The sequence below is a fragment of the Halichoeres trimaculatus genome, unplaced genomic scaffold (assembly GCF_033239565.1).
Source record: "Halichoeres trimaculatus isolate MK-OKI-2021-1 unplaced genomic scaffold, fHalTri1.1 fHalTri1_scaffold_22, whole genome shotgun sequence".
Classification (NCBI taxonomy): domain Eukaryota; kingdom Metazoa; phylum Chordata; class Actinopteri; order Labriformes; family Labridae; genus Halichoeres; species Halichoeres trimaculatus.
Genome location: NW_027437200.1, coordinates 24072588 through 24082817, shown reverse-complemented (window position 1 = coordinate 24082817; position 10230 = coordinate 24072588). Strand labels below are relative to the sequence as shown.

Below are 10230 nucleotides of genomic sequence, written 5' to 3'. Positions count from 1 at the left end.
GTGGCTCCGTTTAAAAGAGAAACAGGCTTTACAACAGGATGAGATTTATCACTTTGAAGAACTGGTACAACAGAGAAACGACGTGCCAAACACAAAGTTTACAACTTGTTGTGCTTCGTTTTCAGACCAGCCAGCGGTCGGACCTTAGTGTAACAGGATGAGCGTATGTAGGGCAAAGAAGAACCAGACTGTTTCCATTGTGACAGGTCCAGGTTATCAATACAACACATTTTACACACAGAGGCAGATCATAATGAGGGCACAAAGTGAGCCAGTGCAGTTTGAGTGATTCAGACTGTGTGAGGGGGGAGAGGAAATGCAGACGTGTGACTTCAGCTCCGTTCAGCTGTCATTCAGCAAGAGGACAGGATGCAGCTACCACCGCTCTGCCTGCTGCTGTGTGAGCCTTTTATTTCCTTATTCTCTGCTTTGTCCTAAAGTTTGGTTCTGTTGTGTTCTTCATGTCTTCATCATCATCATGGCTCTGTAGAGTTTCCTTCACTGCTGCCACGTCTTCCTCGTTTGAGTCTTCTGGACATGTTCTGTTCGAGGTTTGTCTTCTTCACTCCGTGACCTCTCCTCCCCTCCCCCTCCCAGCAGCCTGTCTGCGGGTCAGCCCCGACAGGTCTCAGTTCTTCAAGTACGAACCCGTCTCCCTGAGCTGTGAGGACCAGCTGAACTCCACCAGCTGGAAGGTGAAGAGGACTACATCCAAGGGCGGAGAAACCAGCTGCACCTTCGGCTGGGGCTCCACCCCGACCAGCTCCACCTGCGTCATCGGTAACATCTACCCATCAGACAGCGGGGTGTACTGGTGTGAGTCTGCGAGCGGGGAGAGGAGCAACACGGTCAACATCTCCATCACAGGTACTGCATGCAACAACCAGAACCAGAACCAGAGGCCCTGGTCTTTAACGCAGAGGATAAGAGTCTCTTTATCCTCCCTTAGATCGAACCGTGATCCTGGAGAGTCCGGTCCTCCCTGTGCCCGAGGGAGGTGCTGTCACCCTGAGCTGCATATCGAAGTCGGACCTCTCCAACCGCAGATTTGATTTCTACAAAGATGGTGGATCCATCGGGAACAGCTCCACAGGAAAGATGACCCTCCAGAGAGTTTCCAAGTCGGATGAAGGACTGTACTCATGCAGGGTTCAGGGAGAAGAATCAGAGGAGAGTCGTCTCTCTGTGGAAGGTGAGACCAAAGTCTTCAGACATGTGTTGTATTAGAGGTCATTGAACGTGGCGCAGAGCCCAGTCCAGCTTCTCTTACATTTGTCAGAGCGATTGCTTTGGGAACTGGACCGTGTTTTATGCCTTCTGATTGACGTTTCTTCAAAAACAGGGCATCATGTGTTTGTCTTTCCAGCAAGAAACCAATCAGGCCTCGAGATTCAAAGCACAACAGAAGGTACAGGTCTCAGGATTCAAAACAAAGTCCGTCCATGATGAGACGGTTCCTCGTCAGCCTGATTCCTCGTGTGAAGATAAAAACAGTCAAACAGCTGACGGTGAAATGTGCTCGTTTTTCAGCCTCTCCTCCGTTCTCGTCTCCAGCTCCACCTCTTGCCTCGGGTTCGGTGTCAGTCTCCAGACTGCTGTGTCACCTGGTGGTGGGAGTTCCCTACCTGATGTCAACCGTCTTATTGGGACTCATTTGCAAAGACAGGAGAGGTGAGCGCTTCACATGTGTTTGCTGATAACATCTGACTCTAACAGTTCAGGGGTGTTAGCTCATCGGTTTCTGACTAAAGGGATGTTTCACTCTCAGTTACTCTCAATTTATCAACCAACATGTAGGTTTGATTCAACTTCCTGCCATAAGTTCAGAATCAGATTTATTACCAAGTTTTTTTTTTTCTTCATTACAAGGAATGGCCATTGTCTCTGTCTGTAGGTTTAGTAGTTAAACAATAAAAATAGCAAAGGTAAAGTTATATAACGTAATAAAAAAGCCCTAATTTTATGGTTAATAACTCTAAATTTTTGAAGTAGTTTTTCTGTTTTTCAAAAATAGTACACAAAACTGTAAATTTACAGACATGATCTGTAAATTATAACCTGAATGTTTTTCAAATTTTGTGCAAATAATGACAAACTATGTTTATTTCTCTTTTTTTAATGGAAAAAATCCTGTTCTACATTCCCTGCTTTCTATAATCACAATCAAATTGATGTAAAATGACAAATATTTTCTGTAACTAAATATGTAGCTCTTTGTATAGGATTTAAAAAAAAACCTTTTGCATTCAAGAGTGAAAAATAAAATACCTGGAAATATATACACTAGGAGAAGATGTGAAAACAGCAGATAAAAATGTGGCCTCGGTGACCTCACCAATCTTAAAACATGTGATTGTCTGAAATATCATCCAAACAGTCGAGTTCGGAGCCTGAACCAGGCTTTTTGTGTTTATTTCTGCTGTATAGATCACCTTTTTTTTGAATGCGTGTGTATGTAGCTTCTACTGCTTTTGGGACCAGCCCCTAGTGGACACTCAGGGAACTTCTGTTTTTCAGCATTTGAGCCTCAGATCCTGTTCTCACTGATGGAGTTTGCCACTTTGGCCCAAATGATGCAATTATACAACACATTTAACGCACTATTAGCTTAATGCGCTGATTTTTAAGCTCTACAAAATCTGATCGTGGGGCGTAGATGCTCTAGCGGTCTGGGTTGTGCCCTGTGAGGTTTACCTTTTAGTGGGTGGTCCAGGTTGGAATCCAGTCTGTGGCCTGTATCCTGTGTCAGCCTGTTTCCTATCCACTGTCCTATCTTTCTGGTTAAAGACACAAAAGCCTGAAAAAATAACTTAGAAAAGATATTTGTACAAAAAAAAAAAAAAAGAAAGTTGGAAAAGATAAACATTTCAACCCTTCTTGGCTCAGAGAACTCCAAGAAACAAACCTCAATCACAAAACACATCACACATGGATAACTCTGTTATTAATGGACACTGATCTGGGTTTGTCTTCCTGCAGTGGCTCGAGGAGCTGGGAGGAGAAGAGGAAGCAAAGATGTCGTCATGGAAATCGTACAGTAGCTCAGTGGCAGTTGTCATGGCCATCAGCATCCCTACAACCCCACACCCTCACTCCACAGGATGCTGTGTACCCAGTCTGAGGCCAGTATCAGAGGGTCCATCTGGAGCTTTTGATCAGTTAGAAAAGAGACTTTGACTTTTAGGACGACTGACACAGAATCACTGCCTCCTTCAGGATAATCTATCTAACATCTTTTCAGCAACATCAGCACCAACCCCAATCCCTGGAGAGTTTCCAGAAGCTGCTTCCAGATTACTGAGTAAGAGAAAGGAAGTGGGAAAAATACTTTTTTTTTCTGCAAAGGTCAATATATAAGAAAAAAAATGATATTGTTTGTCTCAGAGGGAGACAACGAGCCTTATTGGTCGACAGAGCTGTCAATCATGACATCACATTCCCACCTTTGTGGCATCAAATCGCTAATTCAAAGTGGACTTTACAGAAAATGAATACTGTTACATAAAGCAGAATAAGAAGAGCTGACTCTAACGACAGGAACACAGGAGATGAGCTGTACTGCAGCCAGCCAGCAGGGGGAGCTCTGAATGCTTCGACATCCCTGGTGTTGTCTCTGCTCTTAAACTGCCCCAGATTCAAAGTGGTGTTAAACCCAGCAGAGGCTAAAGGAAGTGGAGGTGCTCAGAGAGGTCTTGTGGTTTGGATGTTATCACGCCATCATATGAAGTGTGAAGAAATGGTTCAAACCTCGATGTAAAAACGAGAAAAAACGCTCCACACAGCGATTTGATTCCAGGGTACTTCTGAAAAAAGACAAGGTTTTTTTTTTTTAACCTCGCAAACTTATATGAACCTGTTAGTCTTTTTCTTTTACCTCAACCTACAATTTCTACAGTTTCTCCATTGGTCTGTTGGTGCAGAATCAAACTTAATAAAAATATTCACTCGTCTTTTCGTGAATCACCGTTTGTTGTTTCAGTCTTTTCAGGTAGAGGTTTGGAAATCACAGAAAAAGCTTAACACTCTGTTATCAGTGCTTCACTGAGTCAGTCTGAGTCTGTAATGTGGTGTCATGTTGTCAGAAGTGGAAACTAAAGGAGGATGTGCTGCTTTCACACCTACTCTCAGCTCAAGTCTCAAAAACCACGTGTTTGATTTCAATGGAAAAAATGTGAACAATTACTGAAAATGCTGAAAAAAGCAGTAAAAGTACTCTGGAAACATAGCAGTGTTTGTTCAGGCTCATTTATTTAAATCTGTTGACCCATTTTTACATTTCCATAAATTTATTTTAAGCAGCAAAGACGTCCACAGAAAGCTCCAGTTAACATTAAAGCTGCAAGCAGCGTTGGGCAGGTCCTAACGCTTTCTCCTGTCCCTCAAGCTGATTTCACCTCCACAGTCAGGGTTTCATCCCTTTCTGGCCCTCTTAGTGCTCTAACAGTTGATACCATGTATTATTTCCTCTGCTGAGTCACATGACCAGCTGCACAGAACTCCTAATCAGTGTTTGATATCATCACGGAACTCCTAATCAGTGTGTGACATCATCACAGAACTGCTGCAGCAGAGGAAGGATTCAAATTCACAAAAGTTTTGAAACAACTCGTCACACAGGCCAGATTATTGAGCTAATCTGTGTAAAAATGTGATGTTTTTGTAGGAAATTTTGTCAGGAATCCATTCATGTCATTTTTAAAGCAGTACGAGTTTTACTTTTTTGTCTAGACACCCAACTGCGGAAGCCTGGGCAAGGTGGAGGCTCCAAAACTATGTACTTTAATGGAGGGAGCTGAGAGGGCTTCTGTGCGTTCATTGACTTTGACGAAATCCAGGTCCAAAACGTCAAAGTCCTGCACATCTTTTGTAGAGCAGGGTCTAGTCTATCGTGTGAGCAAATTTCAAGCCGATACCACTTATGGTTTTGGAGGAGATCATTTTTGCAGAAAGGGTAAAAATGTTGAAAAATCTTATTTTGAACGGCAAATAGCTGGCTTCCTGTGCAAGATGATGCCCCCTACCTCCTACTGACCACTAGAGCAGTTTTAGTGTGTTTAAGTGCCTATGTAGCGCTATAGAGCATATCATGGGATATTGGGGGTCATGGTTGGTATCATATCGGAATGTTTGGCTCTCATAATGTGTGTGCCAATTTTGGTGAGTTCTAGAGCATGTTCAGGGGGTCTAATACGGGATTTAGTGGAGGAGAGAACAACGAGAAAGAAACAGACAAAAAACAATAGTGCCCTCGCCCGCTCTTGCTAGAAGGTGCCCTCTTCCTGGGGGAGAGGACCCTAGGCAAGACCCTAGGCACTGATACCATTCATTAGGCTGAAAAATACCACCCAACAACCCATTATTTCAAATACACACAATGTGAATATATATTAAAAGGGAGTAAAAAATACATATATTCATCTTTATGTCAAAGTAAACGTATACATTATTATGTCACTAAAAACTCTATAAGGCTTGAGATATGACATGAGAACAATCGTTGCAAAGGTCACCAACAAGCATTCAAGAAAGCATTAAAAACATAAGTGCAAGCACAGGAAGAGGAAATCAACAAGTAAACATTAATGTTGCAGAGCTTAGTTGTGAAAACAGTCAAAGGTCATTAATCTGAATAATATAGAGATAGAGAAGTCTCTGAATCTGTGGACAGGCAGCAGACCAGACACCCTGAGTTGTTTGAATGGTTTGAAGTGGAATAAACAGAACATGTTACAAAATCACATTTTATCTTTAAAAACTTTCAGTGAAAAATATGAGACCAAATAGAAAAATCTGATACGTTCACAGTAGGGATGTCCCAATTAGAAGTTTGGCTCCTGATTCTGATATTTATTAGTGTTGCCTATCTCCCAATACTCAGACCTTCTATGATATTTGTCCCTGAAGAGTTACCGTAGGATGCTGGGAAACAGCTGTAAATTATTTAAGCTTAGTGGTGTTAGCAGCTGGTGTTCCCCATTAACATATCATATGTTATCAACATCCAAGTATTAGCCCGGTCACACAGATTATTTTTGATGATTTTCTCTTTAAAGAGTCAGAGATCATGTCAGGAACTGTTTGAATGTTTTTCTCCAGCCCAGATGGTTGAAGAGTTGGGGTAAGGAGAATGTTCACCTTGGGTTCCAGCGCAGTGATTGAGCTCAGGGTGTTAACGAAAGTTCATGAAATCAAAAAAAGTCAATGAAATAAATTTTAAAAATGCATAAAATAAAATCTGGTTTAAAACAAATAAAACGGCGCACATCTTATCATAAGTTGGCGGTTGCATTACACCCCAAGTGACTACTAAAACAATCACTGACTGATCAAACTTTGTACAGATTGGCTCAGATTTAAAGGTAGCGATCAGGATCCGGACATCTCGAATTCACAGTTCCTAAACGGTTCTATTACAGCACCACTGGTAAGATCAAAAATTAGAATTTAATGAAGTGAATTTAAAAAACATGTAATCTGAGATCTCTCCCATTGAACAAGCTGAGCACCAGTCGAAAAAAAAAATATTGACCCAGTTACACAAGGTAGTTTATCAAATTAAATTACATAAAAGTGTAAAAACATGATATAATATCTGTTGTAGGTATTTGGTAAAGCACACCTCGTCAGCTGGATTTCATGAGCTGCAGTGATAAAACAAACCTCTGGTACTGACTCTGAAAATAGTTGTGAACATCATTTTGTTGATGGTTTTAGCTGCACGATGACAGGTCCCTGAGTTGGTGCATTCAAACTTTTCACAGAGTGCTTTTCCCTGTTTCTCCGTCTGGGTCGTTTGGTCATCTCTCTGTCGGGTGATAAAGAAAGAAGACTTTACAAGGGAAGTCCTTAAGTTCATAAGATTTAACCTGGATGTCGGTTTTTTTCTCAAGCTCAAAAACACAGTGGAAACACAAGACGAAGAATTAGAGCTGAGGAAATAGTCTTCAGTGAAGACACCCACCTTTTCCCACTAAATCGAAACCAAAATGCTGCTTACCACCTTCTGCCTCCTCATTGGCTGGATCCTTATCAGGGGCTGGGGCGTAGTCAGGCTGGGGTGCTGGTCCTGCAGCTGGGTCTGTGACGTCAACGCCAGGCAAAGACAGAAAGACAGGATCAAGATCAGACAGAGCTGCTAGAAGACTGTCTATGGTTTATATCAGGCTTCAAATCAGATAAATGGAGTTAAACTCTATTCTATTCTATTCTATTCTATTCTTCTTTTCACCCCACCTCTCTCTCTAGTCTGTCTTTATCTTTCTTGGTCTGACTTTGTGAAGCCACAGAGAGGCTCTCACTGAACAAGAGGACAAAGAACAATTATTTTAAAAATGCTCTCATGCTTTTTTAACAAGCGGTGACAAAATCCATATTTATGACCTTTGCAAAGAGTGTATTTATGGTGTCAGTGCAACAATGACCACCAGGTGGAGCCATTGCGGAACGCACCATTTCTGTTCAGCTCAGGGTTTTTTTTTCTTGTAAGTATTTTTTTTGGCAATACACTGATAACAGGTCACAGTGAGGGGATACTGCTTAATATTAAAATACTTAAGATGAATAATATGAGATACATTAAATAAAATACGGGCAGAAACCTCGGACAGAACCAGACTCGTGTTAGACAGACATCTGAGGAGACTGTGTTGGGGTAGGTCTGAACTTTAGAGAGTTAAATCCTGTTTGGCGACAGTTTCTGTGCATGTGTTGTTTTTTAGTTTTTAACTGAGATGAAGAGCATGACTCTGTGTGACAGCAGTTACTGTTTGCAAGTTCAGAGAAACCTGTTTTGTAACTGGTTGACTGCAAAATGTGACGCTCATAATTAAAACCACTGAATCATAAACTGAGCCTTCAACTTTAAATCTGAAAAAAAGGAGAGAATAATGTTGAACTTACTGGTACATCTTTTCCATAGGTAGAAACCAACACCACCAATAACACTGATAATAAAAACAGCCACGACCCCGAGACCAATCTGAAAAAAATCAGAGAAAACTGATCAGTGTTTGTTCTTCAGTGTCACCTCCAAAGATAACCTCCCTCCATGTTTCCCACTGACCCTCCCACCATCACACTGTGCTCTGTGGTAAGCAGGAGTCTGCCCTGTTTGTTCCACCTGTTCACAGAGTGACCAGGTGTTTCTTGGTGAGTTTGGAGGGTACCTGTTCCTGAGCTGAGAGAATAAAAAGAAGCCTGTCTGAATCAGCACTGATCAGCTGTCAGGCTCTAACAGCTCCATCAGCCCTGTGTGATGACTGTCAGAAAACACCCAGGAACCAGGTTTTGGAGGGACAGCCTCTGGGGTCCATGGGGTCTGGTCTGTTATCTTAAAGCCAGTAATAACTGGGTTTCCCTCCACACACACTGCTCAGCTCCCACTGGCTGTAAACACACAGAACAGACAGAGGACTAGCTTCTTCTCCTTACCCAGAGGCCCTGGTTGTTCCTTGGGGTTGGGGGGGGTTCTGTGGTGGTGGTCTGTAAGAGAAAAAAACTTCTTAATGTTCTTGATGAAACTCTAATTTACAGGATGAACACTTGATATGCAGCTGATGAATCATGGACATGCAGGAGCTGGAATATTTTCTCACCTCGCCTTCTCTTGAACTTTCTTCTTCTTTGGTGACTGTTGAAAATTGTGTCACATAGTCAGTGTGTGACTGTGTAAAAAGAGCTACTCTGCTCATATTTTACAGTATTAGTTTAGACGTACTCACCAAGAAAAACAATGAAGCGTTTTTCATTGTTTTCTTTGTCATGAAAAATGCACTTGTAGTTTCCAAAATCCTCTTCAGTTATATCTGTGAGCTTCAGTGAAATGTTTCCCTCGGGAATTTCTTCCTCAAAGAACGACGCTCTATGGTCAACAATATCAGATTTTCCATTTGAAAAGGTGGCCACTCTTTTGGTGTTATCAAATATCCATTCTACAGTTATCGTGGATTTCTTCAACGTGGTATTCAGGTGAACTGGTAGAATGGTGGTCCCGTTGACAGCCGCTGAAACTTTAATAAGTCGTTCTGGAGGGGAAAAAAAAAACTTTACATCAGGTTTCACTTTACAGCATCACTCAACCATCACAGCAGTTCAAGAGGTTTTTGATTTAAAATCATTTACACAGCACATTAGCCAAAAAGTTTCCACAGACCACAAACTTTATACAGAAACACTGATACATATCACTGTAAATTTACAAAGAATTATCAGCAGTAAAATCCTGTTACAGTAAAAAAAATGACAGCACTACTACTTTACTGTTATTTTACAGCAAAATAATTTTTGTTGTGATGGTGTTTTATAACTATGAGTGAGGAGGGAACACAGTGGGTTAGAGACCCTGCTGAAATTTAGGATGAGACACTGCAAAGGCTGTGTTCTGAATGGCATAGACCCGCTGTCTGTGCTTCATATGAATCATTTGTTCAATTTTATATAAATAGGAAACAAAAAAATAAAAATGGTTTATTTTCTGTTTGAAATAAACCCAAATAATAAGAATCTGTGTTTTTCAATCTTCTCTTTCTTAATGTAGATATAAATAAAGAGAAATTGAACAAAGGGCCACGGGCAGATTTAGATTTTCTTCTCTAATTTCTCCGATCATTGCAACCTGGAAATTGTAGCTCCTCTGTGTTGCTAGTAGTGTTTTCACAATACCAAAATTATGATTCGATACGATACTTGCCTAAAAAATTTCGATATTGATACTTAATCGATACCATGACAAACTTAAAATATAAGAAAATGAATAAAATAAACAGCTTGAGGAGAGGGCTGCCTCAAGCGAGTTTTTTGACATCTGTTTGTGTCTGTGGGGCTAAGGGGGATTTATAAATTGTGCTAATATTTCAGAAAACACACACACAAAGTTTTATAGGTTACATGCAGAATCAATTCCTGGAGTGACCTGAACTCATTTATTATTCTCAAGAATAATTCAACTAAATAGAAAACCAGAAAATATTAATTGTTGTACAGAAATGAGAATGTAAAATAACCCTGCCAGACTTTAACAGCCATCTAATGTTTTCATGCTCAGCACACTGTAGTTTAGTTCACACTGTGTTGATCAACAAACACTGAAAAGTACCCTTTTAACATGAATACTCTAAAAAAAAAAGTGTACCCGTGTTATTTAAGCTCTTTCACAGATCCAACACTTTAGTGTCTCCTATAGGCTTTTATCATTGTTAAAGTTAGAAAACTACTTGTCACTGATCTAAAGTG

The 10230-nt window shown here is 40.9% G+C and overlaps 1 protein-coding gene across 3 annotated transcripts; it reads left to right on the top strand.

Moving 5' to 3' along the window:
• Positions 1-360: 360 nt before the first annotated feature.
• Positions 361-3790, top strand: LOC141784207 (Fc receptor-like protein 5). 3 transcript variants are annotated; one of them, XM_074661953.1, is made up of 5 exons: positions 361-400; positions 601-867; positions 950-1192; positions 1531-1671; positions 2980-3790. In XM_074661953.1, the coding sequence occupies exons 1-5, from the start codon at positions 370-372 to the stop codon at positions 3039-3041; spliced, it is 744 nt and encodes a 247-aa protein (XP_074518054.1). In that variant the 5' UTR covers positions 361-369; the 3' UTR covers positions 3042-3790. The 3 variants fall into 3 exon arrangements, with proteins under 3 accessions (XP_074518054.1, XP_074518055.1, XP_074518053.1); XM_074661954.1 differs by having other exon boundaries at positions 369-400; positions 598-867; positions 1555-1671; XM_074661952.1 differs by having other exon boundaries at positions 369-400; positions 598-867.
• Positions 3791-10230: the final 6440 nt, after the last annotated feature.

Bases quoted from the DNA above. Each gene is read 5' to 3' on its own strand.
- LOC141784207 (XM_074661952.1), top strand. From the start codon at position 370: ATGCAGCTACCACCGCTCTGCCTGCTGCTGT. The intron at 401-597 runs GTGAGCCTTTTA...TCCCCCTCCCAG, and splicing joins ACCGCTCTGCCTGCTGCTGT to CAGCCTGTCTGCGGGTCAGC. The intron at 1,193-1,530 runs GTGAGACCAAAG...CTCGTTTTTCAG, and splicing joins GAGTCGTCTCTCTGTGGAAG to CCTCTCCTCCGTTCTCGTCT.